The 18,935-nt window shown below is 43.0% G+C and overlaps 1 protein-coding gene across 7 annotated transcripts in view; it reads right to left on the bottom strand.

Moving 5' to 3' along the window:
• The window catches only part of ANKS1A (ankyrin repeat and sterile alpha motif domain containing 1A), a 568,529-nt gene that overhangs the window by 324,436 nt on the left and 225,158 nt on the right, over window positions 1-18,935 (bottom strand). For all 7 annotated transcript variants that reach the window (XM_075335878.1, XM_075335880.1, XM_075335884.1 and 4 more), the window contains one exon: window positions 980-1,276. In XM_075335878.1, coding sequence (XP_075191993.1) covers window positions 980-1,276 — 297 coding nt within the window. The remainder of the gene's footprint in view (window positions 1-979; window positions 1,277-18,935) is intronic.

The raw sequence follows: 18,935 nt of genomic DNA, 5'->3' as shown, positions 1-18,935 counted from the left end.
TGGTATATGGCCTGTATCCTGTGGCACAGAAAAAAAAAAAAACGTTTATACTCACCTTTCCTCACTCCCTGCAGCACCGAACAGCTTCCTCTCTGTCTCAGATGCAGCGCCGCTGTGTGGAGTCGTCACCGTTGTCTGCAGCATCGCGATGTCTTCCTGTCTGTGCCGGTCAGCTGATATGTGTGGACACTAGCGGCGTGCACAGCGATGACGTCATCGCTGTGCTCACCACTCTCTACACAGATGAGCTGACCGGCACAGACAGGAAGACATCGTGATGTTGCAGGATGACGACTCCACACACGGTGACGGGTGAGTACACTGATTCACTGCACCCCGCGATGATAATGATGCACGGAGGGCAGTGAATACAGCCGCATATGATCACTCCAGGCTGTAGTTGCCAGCGGTGATCTTGCGGGTCGGCTGTTAATTATGCGCACACCCCCCGCTCATCATCCCGCCCACCTGTCAGCGCTGGCTTTAACGTTGAGGGATGATGGGCGGGAGGATGGGCGTGCATATGAAATGAGCTGGCCCACGTGGTCACGGCAGGCGCTGCTACAGCCTGCTCGTGCCCCCGATGACCCGCACCACCCTCATTCCCCACAGCCACATTCAGACCATAAGACGCCCCACCCCACTTTCCCCCAACATTTGGGGGGAAAAAAGTGCGTCTTATAGTCCGAAAAATACGGTAATTACTTAACTATCCAAATTTCTGACATTGCTGGAACCGCACCGACACCGGAGGCGAGTATAGGCTTTGTTATTTTTATGGGGTGGACATGGGGAATGAGAAGGGTTTGTCCTAGTAGTGGACAACCCCCTTTAACATCAACATTATTAAATAAAAATTCAGGAAAGGAACATTTTTATTTTAGATTTATAAAAATGGAATATTATGAAAATATAAATAAAGTAATCTATGTATTATATATGGCAATAATATCATAAATGATAATATGTACAAGTATACCATGTAGTTGATATCCATGGCTGCATCCAGCAAAACTATGACAACTGCTCTGTGCCCATTGCGAGCTGCTAGATGAAGAGGAGTGTGCTTCCGTGTGTGGCAGCTCAGCAAGTTAGGGTGGGCATTGAGAAGGAGCTTCACCACTTCCAAACGCCCATACAGTGCTGCCAAATCAAGCGGTGTCTCCATCTTGTGGTTTCGCATTGTAGGGTCAGTCAATTCCTCCAGTAAAACCCGAACCACTTCAGTGTGTCCATATTGTGCAGCACAGTGCAGGGCAGTTTCATTGTCATTGTTCTGTAGAATAATACATTTGTGGGTTAGTCTGATAAAACGTGCAACACATTTTCAAATGAAAGAATAACTAGAATTCTTTCTCTCAAAATAAAAAAAAAAAAAAAAAAAACTGCGGAGAAGCAGCCATTTTTTTTTATTTTGAAAAATTGCTATATTTTCACCCACTGGATAGACACCCCTATATTTAGCAGTGAGTCTGCATGAGCTGTAAGATAAGCACAATGACATTCAGTGGAGATGTAGATTTTATGTATTACTAGTTGTAGTACCCGGGCGTTGCCCGGGATAGTAACAGTCTCTCTTCGAGTTTCAGTCTGTCTCGGTGTGTCTGTCTCTTTCCCCGTCTCTCTTTCCCTGTCTGCCTGTGTCTGTCTGCCTCTGTCTGTCTCTTTGACTGTCTCTCTCTCTCACTCTGTCTCCCCACCGATATCTTATTACATCACACATATGCTTCTTATACTAACAATTTATTTTGTTCCTATAGCAACCAATCACAGCTACTATTAATAACATAACAGCTCGCAGCTTCATTAATTAATGGAGGCAGGTTTTTTCGGAGAGTAACTGTAAAGGGCGGGGTTAAATTTTCCCATCCAAACAGTCTATGACATTCTCTGAGTCACATGGAGGGTCTGTGCAAAATTTTGTGACTGTAAATGCAACGGTGCGGATTCCTTTATCGGACATACATGCACACATACATATATACAGTGCCTACAAGTAGTATTCAACCCCCTGCAGATTTAGCAGGTTTGATAAGATGCAAATAAGTTAGAGCCTGCAAACTTCAAACAAGAGCAGGATTTATTAACAGATGCATAAAAATTACAAACCAACAAGTTATGTTGCTCAGTTAAATTTTAATAAATATTCAACATAAAAGTGTGGGTCAATTATTATTCAACCCCTAGGTTTAATATTTTGTGGAATAACCCTTGTTTGCAATTACAGCTAATAATCGTCTTTTATAAAACCTGATCAGGCCGGCACAGGTCTCTGGAGTTATCTTGGCCCACTCCTCCATGCAGATCTTCTCCATGTTATCTAGGTTCTTTGGGTGTCTCATGTGGACTTTAATCTTGAGCTCCTTCCACAAGTTTTCAATTGGGTTAAGGTGAGGAGACTGACTAGGCCACTGCAACACCTTGATTTTTTCCCTCTTGAACCAGGCCTTGGTTTTCTTGGCTGTGTGCTTTGGGTCGTTGTCTTGTTGGAAGATGAAATGACGACCCATCTTAAGATCCTTGATGGAGGAGCGGAGGTTCTTGGCCAAAATCTCCAGGTAGGCCGTGCTATCCATCTGCCCATGGATGCGGACCAGATGGCCAGGCCCCTTGGCTGAGAAACAGCCCCACAGCATGATGCTGCCACCACCATGCTTGACTGTAGGGATTGCTGAAAAGCGGGGGAATGCAGTCGTATGCAGTGCCATCCAGTCTCCAAACGTCACGTGTGTGGTTGGCACCAAAGATCTAGATCTTGGTCTCATCAGACCAGAGAACCTTGAACCAGTCTGTCTCAGAGTCCTCCAAGTGATCATGAGCAAACTGTAGACGAGCCTTGACATGACGCTTTGAAAGTAAAGGTACCTTACGGGCTCGTCTGGAACGGAGACCATTGCGGTGGAGTACGTTACTTATGGTATTGACTGAAACCAATGTCCCCACTGCCATGAGATCTTCCCGGAGCTCCTTCCTTGTTGTCCTTGGGTTAGCCTTGACTCTTCGGACAAGCCTGGCCTCGGCACGGGTGGAAACTTTCAAAAGACTGTCTAGGCCGTGGAAGGCTAACAGTAGTTCTATAAGCCTTCCACTTCCGGATGATGCTCCCAACAGTGGAGACAGGTAGGCCCAACTCCTTGGAAAGGGTTTTGTACCCCTTGCCAGCTTTGTGACCCTCCACGATCTTGTCTCTGATGGCCTTGGAATGCTCCATTGTCTTTCCCATGTTGACCAATATGAGTGCTGTTCACAAGTTTGGGGAGGGTCTTAATTAGTCAGAAAAGGCTGGAAAAAGAGATAATTAATCCAAACATGTGAAGCTCATTGTTCTTTGTGCCTGAAATACTTCTTAATACTTTAGGGGAACCAAACAGAATTCTTGTGGTTTGAGGGGTTGAATAATAAATGACCCGCTGAATAAACTTTTCACAATTTAAAAAAAAAAAATAAAAAAAGAAATAACATTCTTTTTTGCTGCAGTGCATTTCACACTTCCAGGCTGATCTACAGTCCAAATGTCACAATGCCAAGTTAATTCCGAATGTGTAAACCTGCTAAATCTGCAGGGGGTTGAATACTACTTGTAGGCACTGTACATACACACAAATACATACATTCATCTTTATATATTAGATTTAACACTGTGACAGATAGAATCCCCCCAAAATCCAGAAAATCACATTGTATGATTTTTAAATAATTAATTTGCATGGATCAACATTGGGGAAGTGGTGGTGAAGGACCTGTTCTGATGGCATGATCATGTGGCCGTAATGGGTGGAGCTCTGCAGAGAAGCGATGTTGAAGGATCTGTGGTAATCAGCAGAAGAGAAGTGGTTGTGCAGGACCTGTGCTGAAGTCACGATCATGTAACCTTTAGGGGTGGAGCTCAGCAGAGAAGTAATGTTGAAGGATCTTTGGTTTAATGGTGTGGTTCACCCATATTTTTTATTTTCTAGTTCAATATTATATTGAGAAACAAGGTTTCTCTGAAATACCTTATGTTGGCAATAGTGTCTCTGAGAGGCGCTATTGCAGACCACTGTTCCCCGCTCCGGTGACGTCACGTCAAGCGGTGAAATATCGCCCACAGCTCAGTGAGTCAGGAAGACTGAAGCCGGCCGCAGGGATGTGATGTGTGCGACACTTAACGTGATGTCACCGGAGCGGGGAACAGTGGTCTGCAATAGCGCCTCTCACAGGCACTATTGCCAACATAAGGTATTTGAGAGAAACATTGTTTCTCAATATAATATCGAACTAGACAATAAAAAATATGGGTGAACCACCCTTTTAATCAATTACAATGCTGGGGGCGTGACCAAGTTAAAAAAAAAAAAAAGAATCATGCCTGAACTTCAGCGATAGTGACTGATCCCAGCAAAAGTAAAACCTAAGTATTTACTACATTTACCTAAGCATATTAAGTTGGGATTTTCTGTTTGTTTTCTTTCTCGTTTTTTATTTTTTGTTAGGACAAAGCCAGTTTTGTACTTAATGCCTAGGTCATTTTTTGCAATTCTGACTCGTGTTACTTTCACAGGTTATAACTCTGGAACGCTTCAGCGGATCTCGGTGATTCTGAGATTGTTTTTTTGTGATATATGGTACTTCAAGATAGTTGTAAATTTAATCACAATATTTTTTGCTTTTATGTGTGAAAAAATTGATCATTTGATGATGAAAATTATGCAATTTTCAAACTTTTATTTTTTTTATGCCCTTAAACCAGAGAGTTATGTCATACAAAATAGTTACTAAACTACACTCCCCACTTGTCTACTCATTAGTGCAATTTTTGAAACAAAATTTTTAGGGGTTAGGACGTTAGATGGGTTCACAGTTCAAAAGCAATTAACCATTTTTTCAACAAAATTTACAAAATAATTTTTTAGGGACCACATCACATTTGAAGTGACTTTGAGAGGCCTGGGTGACAGAAAATGCCACAAAGTGACACCGTTCTAAAAACTGCACCACTCAAAGTGCTCAAAACCACATTCAAGAAGTTTATTAACCCTTCAGCTGCTTCACAGGAACTAAAGCGATGGGGACAAAAGACCAAAAGGATATAGTATCAGGGGTATCCACTAATTAAACTAAACAAAAAAACTCCTAATTAAAATGTATACTTTATTTCTATATCAATTAATTGATATAGAAATAAAGTATACATTTTTATTAGGAGTTTTTTTTTGTTTGGTTTAATCAACTAAAGCGATGGGGAATGAAAATAAAAAATTATCATTTTACCTAAAAATGAAAATTATCTGCTTTATTAGTGCAATTCCGAGGCATCACTGAATAGCTGAACGATATCAGTTCACCACTGAAAATGCTGTGTGACTGTTAGAGGGAGAACATGCGCCTTTTATAGAGTTGTGTGATGCAAGTTTAATTAGGATTGCATCTTTCTTTCTTTGGCATCTACCATTGGTCATTTAGAGATGATTTAATACTGATTACTCAATTTATTAGTCATTTGGAAATGATGCAATATTGATGAAGCAATCCATTAGTCAGTTGGATTGTAATACTTATTATATGTTCTGAGGATTTCGATAGCGTAGGGCAATGACAATCAGAGACGAGTTCTGGGTACAAGATGTTTTATAACATGTAACCACGGTAGATACACAACAGAACAAACACAGTAACACAATAACACATGCAATACCTTCCCGAATCGGAGCGGAGGGAATTCCCGGGGCCACGCACCGGACTCCCCCAGGGAGACCACCAGAGCGAACCCCTATACAGGGACTGTCCGGCAATCACCCCGGAAGGCCTAAATGCGCAGCAGCCGGGACACAAGGGGCAAGCGGTAAAGTCCAGGAGTGTCCGTACGGGATGATTGTCCAGAGTGGTTACGAACCGGAGAGAACCAGGCAGAGTGCTGACCGAAGATGGCAGACGGAATCCGGGCACAGCTTTGAAGAAACCGGGTATGGTACAGAGTCGGTCGGTCGGTAGTCTTTAGGAGGATCCAGAGGCAATCAGGATTAGCAGCAGCAAAGCAGGAGCACACAGCAAGCAGTATACTCAGGCACTGGACTAGACTTAGAGGCGGCCTTTTAAGCAGCTGGACAGGAAGTAGGGCAACAGAACAGTAAACTCCATGTTAACCGAGGGCAAGTTCATTCAAAAAGAGAACTGGAAAACCTGGAAACCTGACATGGATAGTGCAAAACTGATGCCACAAGGCTGTTGATGTATTCCTTACCTAGCGTTGTATCAAAGGCGGTGAGAAATATCATCGCACACCTATATCAGAAAAACTAGAGCCAGTTTCAAAATTTAAGTATCATTTTCGTTTTCAGCACCCCAAAATTAGTCCAACTATTTTCATGTCTGAACCAATTTTGCTGTTGACTAGTGTAACAACAAAATGGACCCCAAAATTTCTTACACAGTTTCTTCTGAGCACACCGATACCCCACATGTTGTAAAAAACCTCTGTTTGGACAAATAGGAGGGCCTGGAACAGAAGGAGCAATATTTGAATTTTAGAAAGCAAATTTGACTGAAATAGATTGCAGGCACCAAGCAGAAACTCTCACAAGTGACACCATTTTGGAAACTAGACCATTCAAAGAAATCTTGATGTTTGGTGAGAACTATGAAACCCCGGGGGCTTCACAGAAGTTTATAACGTTGAGCCGTGAAAATTAAAAAAAAAAATTTTTACCACAAAATTGTTACTTCAACCAAATATCTTTTTTTCCACAAAAGTAACAGGAAAGAATTCACAAAAAAAATTATTGTGCAATTTCTCCTGAGCACGCCGATACCTCATATGTGGTGGAAATCAACTGTTTGGGCACACGGCAGGGCTCGGAAGGGAAGGAGCGCCATTTGACTGCAAAATTAGCTGGAATCATTAACGGACGTCAAGTCGCGTTTGGAGAGTCCCTAAGGTGGCTAAACAGTGTAGCTCCCCCACAAGTGACTCCATTCTGGAATCTAGACACCTCAAGGATTTTATCTAGGAGTATAGTGAGCATTTTGAATCCACAGGTACTTCACAGAATTTGAAAACCTTAGGTCATCATATTGAAAATTTTCCTTTTTTTTTTCCACAAAAATGTTGCTTTAGTACCAAATTTCTCACTTTTTCAAGAGGCAACACCAAAAAGTGGACACCAAAGTTTATTACCCACTCTCTTATGAATGCAGGGATACCCTACATGTGGTCAAAAACCTCTGTTTAGACAAACTGTAGGACTTCGAATGGAATGAACAACCATTTGAATTTTTTAAAAGTTGATATAAATTGCGGGCACAATGTCGTATTTGCAGAGCCCCTAGGGTACCTATACATCAGAAACCCCCACAAGTGACCCCATTTTGGAAACTAGACCCCTGAAATATTTTATTCAGGGGTGTAGTAAGCATTTTAAATCCACAGGTACTTCACAAAAATGTTGCTGTTGAGCAAAATTTCTCACTTTTAGGCTATGTGCCCAGAATCCAGCGACATTGCGTATTGTACACAGTGTCAGCCAGCCCTCCTGCGGAGATGCGAGTGTTGTCCACAGGAGAGCACAGCTGACCGTGACGACAATCCAAGTTCAGGCCGCTGCGGACTTTAGCATTATTCTCCCAGCGGTGAACACTGTCATCTCCACAGCATAAATTAATCTGAGACTCTGGAAGTCAGGTCGCAGGTCAGTTTATGCTGCGGAGAAAAGCAGCACAGTGGGCAGGATATTTCTAAAAATCCTTCCAATTCGCTTGTACTGCACAACGCAGCATTATGGACTATTATGCAAAACAACTCTGCATCCAAAACACTGCAAACCCTGATCGTGGGCATATAGCCTAAAAAGCTAGAATAGATGGATAGATGTCAAAACACATATATAATGTCCCACCCTCTACATATTCTAAGCTGGCACCCTTTAAGTGACTTTCATGTGGTAGTAAACGGTGCTTAAACTTGTATTTAGCCAAAAATTAAAAAAATAACGTGTGGCCCCCTCCTTTTTGGTAGCCAGCTAGAGTAAAGCAGACTGCTGCAGTCTGCAGACCACAGCTGGCAGCTTCACCTTGGCTAGTGATCCAAAACAGAGGGTACCCCAGGCTGTTTTTTTTAAATATGTATAAATAAGTAAAGATAAAAACAAATACGTGGGGTCCCTCCTGAATTGGATTAGGCTGCTTTCACACTACGTTTTTTTAAAATCCGTCATTAACGTTTTTTTAACGCAAAAACGGATCCAATGCAAATGCGTTTTCATTTCAATGCATTTGCAATGGACTCGCGTCAACATGCGTTCACCTGCGTTTGCGTGCGTTATAGTAAGGATCCAGCGACTTGCAGTTTTTTAACTTATTTCAAAAACCCTACTTGTAGCGTTTTTGAGCTGCGTCCAAATACTGCAAATTGCTGGATCCCGACTAAACAGCATGCAAACGCATGTGAACGCTGGCATGCTGATAGACAGGATCCTGCTTGCTCTATTGAGCATGCACAGAAACCAGCCTCACATGATCAGTCCCTCTCTCCACCTCCCTCCCCCTCCCTCTCTCTCCACTCTCCCCCGCCTGAGAGCGGAGGACGCTCGTAACCAAGGTAAACATCGGGTATCCAAGCAAGTTACCCGATGTTTACCTTGGTTACGAGCCTCCACAGCTGTTAGATGTCAGCTCCCAGTCTTTCACGTTCAGTTCCCCTCACTCCCGATCACATGACTCCAATGCCCGCCCATAAACTTAAAGTGACAGGATCCTGCAAAATAACATCCGTTTGCATGCGTTTTTTTTGCTGTAAAAGCAGGATCCGCTTTTGCAGCAAAAAAACGTTCATTACGCATGTTAAAAATACGTAGTGTGAAAGCAGCCTTATCAGCCAAGGTGAACCTGACAGCTGGGGTCAGTTATTCTCAGGGTGGGAAGAGCCATGATTATTTGGCCCTTCCGAGCCTAAAAATAGCAGGCCACAGCCGCCCCAGAAGTGGCGCATCCATTAGATGTGCTAGTCCTGGTGCTTCACACCAGCTCATCCGTTGCCCTGGTGCGGTGGCAAACGTGGTAATAAATGGGGTGGATACCAGCTGTTAGGTCATCTGGCATCAAGCCATGGGGTTAGTGATGTCATGGCATCGATCAGATACCCGACAATACTGTCACTAATTAAATAAAAAAAAAAAAAGGCAAAAATAAAAAAAATTGAAAAAACTCTCCCCAACACATTACATCTTTTACCAATTAATTTAAAAGAAGAAGAAAAAATAATCCGGAAGGCCGTAATCCATTTTGGATTTCCCATGACTACTCTGGACCTTACAGATTATGGAGGCATACTCCGTGAACGTATCCCTTATTTTCTGGAAGTGCAGGCCCTCCATGTGAGGAGCTGCATTGAGCTGAGAATACTGCACGCACACTGCCCCGGTTAAACCGAGGGCAGAGTGACCTGCAGTAACCTCATTCCACAATATGGGCGGCACACAAGGAATGTATCCTCCATTTTTTGGAAATGCAGAACCTCCATGTGAGGAGTGTGGGTGCACCTACTCTCCCCGGATCCACCGCTCGGTAGTATGAGCAGCAGTAAGCTCAGCGTTCCTAAACTCAGGAAGCAGGGTGACAGCTGCTCTGCGCAGTGCGCATACGGCCAGCATCTTTTGAGAAGAAAGAGGAGAGATCGAGGATGATTCGAACTGCACAAGGTACCGGGGACACCGGGAGGGTTATAGGGGGTAACCTAGTTGGACCTGGGGTGGAGTTTTCTGTCACATCTGTCATAGCACATGCGACAGAAATCAGAAAAGGATGATGAATGCAGTCGGTGTGCTGGTTGTGCGTGCCGCCATCTTGGATTATCTAGAGGGGGTTGGGGTCGGGGGGGGGTACTTTGGCAACACCAGGGACTGGAGGAGATTTATCTCTCCCATCTGACATGTTTGATCATGCCAGGTGGGAGATAAATAGTTTTTTACCGACACCGTCATTTACTGTCATGTCACCACGGTTACACAGTGTGTACCGGTGATCACGTGACCGGGGACTGGAAAAAAAACAGCCGGAATCGTGATCTCCAGGGTCTCAACTACACCCGGTAGCTGAAATCCCAGAGATTCCCCAACGCTGGGGGTGTTATTTACTTTTTTCTGACCGCCGGTTTAAAACGGCGAAATGGAAGAACTGCCCTCTCCTACCGCCGTTTTAATCTGTACTATAGGGGTTAAAATAAATACATGGAAAAAAAAAAACATTTAAAAAAAAAAAAAAAACATGTTGGGGATCTATATTACATCATTTAAACCACATTGGAGGTGGTTTAATATAAAATTTAAAAAAAACAAACAAAACACATCCTGACAGTTTTACATCTAAATCCCCTGCCCCTTGTCTCATACCCATCCTCCGGTATCTTCCTCTGTTATCAGCACTGCTCCCGTTGGTCTTCTGCAATTTGTGACCTGCCCACTGCTCCTGTGTTTCATGCAGTGTTGTGGAGATCATAACTTAATAGAACTCCATGAGAGCCTAATCCTGCCTCTCACAGAGTTGCACTGATAGCTTGTGACACAACTGCTGATTTACAGCCAGTGAGAAGTTGGGTCTTTCCATGTCAAGTGGACCAGTGGTTCCCACTCGAGCTTCTCCGATTTTGCTGAAAATTTATAAGGATGTACATGTATGGTTGAAAAGAGGTTTTGTAAATTTTTAGGGCCAGATCTCAAATACATTGGGCACTGTTGACCTTTCACTGGAGGTCCCACCAAGCCTGCGGCTTCAGCTAAAAGGATTTTGCAAACTTTGGCACATAGCCATTAGAGTTCTATACTGGCTATGATGCTGAAATTTGGCATACTAGCTCAACTTTTGCTGCTAAACACGATAAAATTATTACTGGCTATGACAAAACAATATTTCGGCCGCAATTTTGTGTCAAAGTAGCTTGTAAAACGCCTTATTTATGCCTAACTTTGCCCATATATAACTCAAGACCAAAAACCAATAGTAACTGGTGCTTTGCCCTGTACACCAAACATCTACATGACTTTGCATTGCTGCAATATCACGGTCAAAGCATATGGCTTTGTGGAAATATTCACACCCACATATGATGAAAAACGTAAAAAAAAACCCTAAATTTTACCTATTTTTAGGTCAAATTTCTCAAAAAGGGTACCCCTAAAGAATATTAATTCTGATATTATAAAGAGTACATTTTTCTCTACAAGGATCATTGGTTTTTTTTTTTTTGGAGTCTCTCAGTCAGAAAAATGCCACTGAACATGGTGTTATGCGTGTAATGCATTGATTTTGTGTTTGATTTTCAAATTCTTATCACATGTTAGAGTTGTATTGTTGCTAGCAATGTCTATTATAATCAAAAACCTATAAACCTTTTTACTTATGAAAAGTTATTGACTATTGTTACATTTTAATGCATATAGTATTTATTTTTTAGCGATGGAGAATGAAATTGATGAAGAATCGGCCCAGTGCTCTATCGGCCTTGCGAAGAATTCGAAGTGCCACCTTAAGACATTCACCCATAGCAAGGATGAGTTGAAATTGTTTACAAGCTTTGGATTGGATGAACAGAAATTGCTGCGTCGACGAGTGGGACTAAATTTTGACGAACATTCACAAATCTGTTTACACCATGAAGCTTCATTCTTGACCAAATATGAGCATTTGCAAATATCATGTTGCAATCCTTTTGGGAAGAAAGGTCATAACACCAAAAAGAATTTGCGAGCTATTAATCTGTTAGCAGCTGACCAGTTGAACGAATTTACAAAGAATGATGTGAAGCCTGGCCAGAAGATGTGTGCATCATGTCGAAAAGAATGTGCTAACAGGAAAAAATCAGCTGATCCAGTTTTCTTTGAATCAGATCCAGATGGAATGGAATGTTCTCCTGAAAATCTAAATTCAAGCTTAACATCCATTGCCATCTCTCCTCTTAATTATCCACGGGTAAACCAGCGTGATTCACTTGGATATGCAAGGAGAAAGATAAGCCAGGTACAAAATGCATTTTCTAGCAAGATTGGCTTGAGCCAAAAGACATTGAGCAAACAAAAACAGCACAGTGCAAAATGAGCCTGGATTACAATCACCTTTTGGCAGATTTGAAGCAAAAGCTGCAGGTGTCCAGTCAGGCAGAAAAGGTCCAAATCTTGACATTGGCACCTGAAAGTTAGTCCATTAAGGCTATATCAGACGAATTCGGTGTCTCTGAACGAATAGTCAAACAAGCTCGAAAGCTTAAATGTGAACATGGCATCTTAGCCTTACCTAGAATCAAGTGTGGCAAGAAAGTTTCTGAGGAAGTGAAGAAAAAGGTGCAGGCATTTTTTGAGGATGATGAATTCAGTCGAATGTGCCCTGGTAAAAAAAGACTATGTATCAGTGTGAATAGCAGGCGAAAAAAAAACAGATGCAAAAGCGACTATTACCTAGCAATTTGAGGGAAATGTTTGTTGCCTATCGGGATCGGAATGGCCCTGATATTGGACTTTCTAAGTTTTGTGAGCTTCGGCCAAACTATTATTGAGTTCAAACAATGGATTCACACTGATCGAGACACGCTTGATACCAAACAACTGACTATAGAAGATTTCATTTAAGAATTGGTTTTGAAAATTTCTAAACTTTGTAGCCATCACTACATAGCCAAGCATCAAAGTTGCTAACTGAAATCGTTGAAGGAAAATCTGAGACCTGGAGAGTTTGTGATCCTTTTGGACTTTTCTGAAAATTACTCATTTATTGTTCAAGATGCCATTCAAAGTTTCCCCACTGAGAAAATAGTCAAGCTACAGTACACCCATTTGTAATTTACTTCAAGGAGTTAAATGTTGAAGCTGCGCAGAACATCAGCTTGTGCATAAGCAGTGATTGCTCACAACATGACACAGTTGCAGTCCACACTTTCTTAACAGTAATTGTGGAGTATCTCAAGACTCATCTATGGGATTCGTCATATCCACTACTTCAGCGATGGATCTGCAGCCCAGTACAAAAATTTCAAAAATTTTCTCAACTTGTGCCACCACAATGCTGATTTCAATATCAGCGCTGAATGGAATTTTTTTGGTATCAGTCATGGAAAAAGTCACCCTGTGATGGGATTGGAGGGACAGCAAAGAGGTTGGCAGCTCGTGCCAGTCTTCAACGCCCAACTGAAAACCAAATACTGACCCCTGTGGATTTATTCAACTTTTGCAACGAGCAACTGCATGGAATCAAGTTTTTTTTTGTTCCAAAAGAAAAAATTTACGTAATACGGGTAGTTCAAGAGGAAAAGTTCAAAGATGGACATACAATTGCTGGAACAAGAGAAAATCACCAGTTTGTGCCAATTGATGACAAAAAGATTCGCATTTCAAGGGTGTCAAATGACCCATCATCTTTCATTGCCCATGTAGATATATCTGTCAGATTAGAAATGCCTTTTCTGCCAACTGCAAACCTCCAGCCAGGGCAATACATTGCCTGCATTTACGATAGGAATTGGTGGTATGGAAATATTTCTGAAATTTCAGTCGACAGCCTTGATGCATTAATAAATTTTATGCATCCTCATGGACCAGCTAGCTTCTTTCACTGGCCTGTGAGAAATGATACATGCTGGATTCCCGAGCAGTCAATCATTGCAATAATTCCAGCACCAGCTGCAACAGCAATGGGCTGACAATACAGCTTCTCTGAACAGATTATGTTGCAACTTCAGCAACAATTCCAGACCACTTAGACTGAACATTATGGCTTGGGAACCAACAAAAGATACCCAATATTAGGCTTGGGATCCTAGTCAAAGACACCCACCCTCAGGCTTCGGAACCTGCGATAAAGAGACCGCCCGCGGCTGGCCTTGCACGGCTATCGGCCATGGCTCCTAGGCAATGGGGCTGCCAATTCTCGAAAGACAGCATTATTACAATTCTTAATAGGATTATAATACCAATTCTTAGGGAATTGGTTGTGGTATAATCACCATGGACCAACGCAAGGGTTTGAATAGTGCAGTTACCATTTATGGCGTATTAATAAATAACACCATGTTCAGTGGCATTTTTCTTTTCTTAAACTGAGACTCCAAAAAAAAAAAAAACAATTATCCTTGTAGAGAAAAATGTGCTCTTTATAATGATATGAGAATTAATATATTTTAGGGGTACCCTTTTTGAGAAATTTGACCTAAAAATAGGTAAAATTCGTGTTTTTTTACGCTTTTCATCATATGTGGGTGTGAATATTTCCACAAATACATATGCTTTGACCGTGATATTGCAGCAATGCAAAGTTATGTAGATGTTTGGTGTACAGGGAATCAAGCACTAAAGTGACGCAATAAACTTGTTAGAAAGCGCAGTACAATCTTTCTATGTTTTTTGCCTCTACTGATTTCCTTTCCTTGCATCTTCCTAGAGTATAATGGGCCAAAATCACATGACAACAATGAGCTGACAGTCTGTCTTGTCTGAGCTGGACTGTCTTTTTCAGAGTGGATGGCAAGTTCAGGAGGCAGAGGAAGAAGTGGCTGAGAAGTGGAGAAAGAAAGGAATTTCTCTGATCACATTACAAAGTTTCCTATATTTGCCTGTACTACTGATTTAGAAGAAAACAAATGAAAATTACTTTTTAATTTCTAAAAAACATTACAATCAATACACTACGTTACACACTGCTCTCTTATCTGAATGCTTTGCTAATCCACAATTTTGTTCCGAAAAGAAAGCTGTGCATACAGTGCCTTAAATAACTATTTATAACAGATTGTTTTCCACATTTTTTTACGTTAAACAAAAAATTTAAATGTATTTTATTGGAATTTTATTTAGCCCCCTGAGCCAATTTGTAGGACCACTTTTGCTGCAATTACTGCTGCAAGTCTTTTGGGGGGGGATCTTTCAACCAACTTTGCAAATCTAGCTGAAATTTTTGCCCATTAGTCTTGGCAAAATTGTTATGGACAGTATTTGGGGTTACATAAATATATCCAAAACAGCAGGACTCAAAATGGCGTTTAAACTGCACTCAGACATGGGACATTCTGATCATAAGACTTTCGTGATTCATGCTGACTTCGCTTAATATAAAATTATGAAATACATACACATACAGTATATATCTCAGAATAAGCTCTTTTTGCTGCTTGACCAATCGAAAAAATGTACGTGCTCTTGGATTCTATCCAAATGGTTTCTTATATTATCCTGTACTTCCTTAAAATAAACCAGTCATCTTTCCTACTTAGACCCATCTTCATCTCTGGTCTATGTAGTTTAATATCGCATGCATGCCTGATAACTGACTCATGATCTGACCTGCAGATGTTTAAGAGGTCAATGCCTATTTGGATGGCATTTCTCCAAATTTCCCCTTATCAGTTGGCGCCTCAACGTGTGGCTAAGACAAAGTCCAGATGAACTGCTGTGACATCGCCTCCATTTCCCACGAGGGAAGATTGCGCAACTCCACAAAAAAGGTAAGAAAAACTTCTTATCTTACCCTTCAAAACCTTGTGCGTTTGTGTGTGGGAGTCAGGTGTCGGCTGCCAGAGTCCAGACACCTGATGACCGATCTCTGTGAGATAGGTCCTAGTTCGATTCCGGTCATAACAGCCCTTAAATGTCTGCATAATGTGTGCTTCCGTGTGTTCTGGTCTGTTAGATTGAGCATAGCATAATTGCTTGTGAAAAGTGAAAGAAAGTAAAAGTGAGTTATCATTCAGGCATCGGACGGATGCAGTTGTGTAGCAAAAAAAGAGAAAGTGCTGAACTTGTGAGCTTGTGCTCTGCTGGTCTGAAGAGTTTAACTGAAGTACTACACTGAGGTAGTACATTGTTTGAGGTGCTGCACTGAAAGTATGATGGGTCCAATAACTGATCTGGTCCTAGTTTTCCACAGAGAGGAGACTAGACTGTAGGGTTTTAGTGGTTTAACCGTCGGGTACTGAGCTTATGGTTTGCATTCTTTCATGACCCTAGTCAGAGAATAGCATTTGAAAATCCTTGACCTTGATTAGTTTGTCTGGATATTTCTCATCTCTATGAGGTATCTGCAGAGTAAGCAGACGCCGGAGGTCGTAATCTCCGTAGATGGTTTAGATCAGGGGTCTCAAACACGCGGCCCGCGGGCCGCATTTAGCCCGTCAGGCTGCTTCATGCGGCCCCCAGTCTCGTGCCCCTGGTCACTAACGCGGCCGGTGCAGGGGCCGCAGCCACTGTCTGCACTTTGTTAGATGAGTGTTTTGCCGGCGCTGCGTTCTCAGAGGCAAGGACTGTGCGCGCGCAGCGCCGGCAAAACAACCATCTGATCTGACATAAATCACTGCCAGGGGCTTCGGTCCCTGCACCGGCCGCGATAGTCACCGGGGCACGGCCTGCAGATAGCAAGAAGCAGAGATGAGGAGCCGAGGGAACGCGGGACAGGTGAGAAGAATGGTGTTTTTTTATTTTTTGTGTATGTGAAGGACAGCACATTAACCCCTTAGCGACCTATGATGTACTGGGTACATCATGGCTCCCTGGTACTTAAGGATCCATGACATACCCAGTACGTCATGGCGAAATCGCAGCCCCGGTGGCTGCGATCGCTATTTGCATTGCAAATAGCAAATACCTTAGATTCGGGGAGGAGGGGACCTCAGGAGGGGTGGTGTCTCCTCCCCGGACCTACGGAGGCTGTGATTGGCTGTGCGACGTTCGTCAGCCAATCACAGCCACTGTAATGTTCCAGCCATTGAAAATGGCTGTAACATTGAAATCCAGCCATGATCAGTGCAGCTGTAGCACCGATCATTGGCTGGAGCTGGCTGACCTCACTTTCACCCGCCCCCAGCTCTCATTGGAGAGACCGGCCTTGTGACCGATCTGTCCAATCACTGTGGATCTGGGGCCAGAGACCGCCCCCTCAGCTTCACTCAGGAATCTGTGGGTGGAAGCCGAGAACGATCGGTAAATTATCACCTTTCACAGGCCGCCGCCACTGCTCCCGCCACCCATTACTACAGGATGGGGACATTACTATAGAATAGGGACAAGGTGGGCACATGTCTATAGAATAGGGACAAGGTGGGCACATGACTATAGAATAGGGACAAGGTGGGCACATGACTATAGAATAGGGACAAGGTGGGCACATGACTATAGAATAGGGACAAGGTGGGCACATGACTATAGAATAGGGACAAGGTGGGCACATGACTATAGAATAGGGACAAGGTGGGCACATGACTATAGAATATGGACAAGGTGGGCACATGACTATAGAATAGGGACAAGGTGGGCACATGACTATAGCATGGAGACAAGGTGGGCACATTACTATAGGATGGGGACAAGGTGGGCACATGACTATAGCATGGAGACAAGGTGGGCACATGACTAGAATAGGGACAAGGTGGGCACATGACTATAGAATAGGGACAAGGTGGGCACATGACTATAGAATAGGGACAAGGTGGGCACATGACTATAGCATGAAGACAAGGTGGGCACATTACTATAGGATGGGGACAAGGTGGGCACATGTCTATAGGATGGGGACAAGGTGGGCACATGTCTATAGGATGGGGACAAGGTGGGCACATGTCTATAGCATGGGGACAAGGTGGGCACATGTCTATAGCATGGGGACAAGGTGGGCACATGTCTATAGCATGGAGACAACGTGGGCACATTACTATAGGATGGGGACAAGGTGGGCACATGACTAGAATAGGGACAAGGTGGGCACATGACTATAGCATGGGGACAAGGTGGGCACATGTCTATAGCATAGGGACAAGGTGGGCACATGTCTATAGGATGGGGACAAGGTGGGCACATGTTTATAGCATGGGGACAAGGTGGGCACATGTCTATAGCATAGGGACAAGGTGGGCACATGTCTATAGCATGGGGACAAAGTGGTCACATGTCTATAGCATGGGGACACGGTGGGCACATGTCTATAGCATGGGAACAAGGTGGGCACATGACTATAGGATGGGGCACAAGGTGGGCACATGACTATAGGATGGGGGACAAGGTAGGCACATGACTATAGGATGGGGACATAACTAAAAGATGGCGACATTACAAGGATGAGCATAATACTATTGGATGGGGACATTACTATAGAATAGGGACAAGGCTGGGCACATGTCTATAGGATAGGGAACATTACTAAAGGATGTTGGCCAAAATTTCTATATAGTGATAATTGTAACACTATTCGTTACAAGAAAGGGATAAAATGTAAAAAAAAAAAACAAAATAAGGCATGACTTTTTTTTAACATCAATTTTTTTTTTTTTAGATTTAACCAAAGAAGGTGCACATTTGTTATAATAAACAAGTGAAAAATGTTGAAAATCAGTCATCCAAAGAAGTGTAAAAAAAATATATATGGTACCAATAAAAATGTCACTTTGTCCTGCAAAGAATGTGGCCCCCCAAATTATTTTTTTCCTCGGTGCGGCCCATACACCCAGCCGAGTTTGAGACCCCTGGTTTAGATGCTTGGTGTATAGCGAGGGTGAATGAAGTTCCCTGCCACCCACGTGATACTGGTTTTGTGATGCACTTTGGTAGTTTCCCATTCAAAAGTATTCAGATGCAATGTTTATGTATGTATTGCTGTGGCTAATCCTGTCGGTTTGTTGTTGACTGAGGTTGAATCTAGATCAGGGGTGGGGAACCTCCGGCCCGAGGGCCGTATACGGCCCGTGACGACTTTTTATGCGGCCCCAGGCACATTCCCAGGGACCGCTGTGCTCTGGCAGCAGCCGCGCTTTTCCCGGCTGCCGGCCCTTTAAATCTCACTGCCTAATGCCTTGAGGGTAGATGCTAGAATGTACGGGCTCTATCCAGATCCTGACTTCCAGGACCTGACTGCAGCCCATACATTCTAGGCTTAACCCCGGCCTGTGCTAGTGTGCTCTGGTGGGCGGGGTAAGCAGCACGCTGCGATATGTCACAGAA

This window comes from Anomaloglossus baeobatrachus, chromosome 2 (genome assembly GCF_048569485.1).
Source record: "Anomaloglossus baeobatrachus isolate aAnoBae1 chromosome 2, aAnoBae1.hap1, whole genome shotgun sequence".
In the NCBI taxonomy this organism is placed as follows: domain Eukaryota; kingdom Metazoa; phylum Chordata; class Amphibia; order Anura; family Aromobatidae; genus Anomaloglossus; species Anomaloglossus baeobatrachus.
The sequence above is the reverse complement of the archived record's forward strand: the minus strand, read 5'-3'. Positions and strand labels throughout refer to the sequence as shown.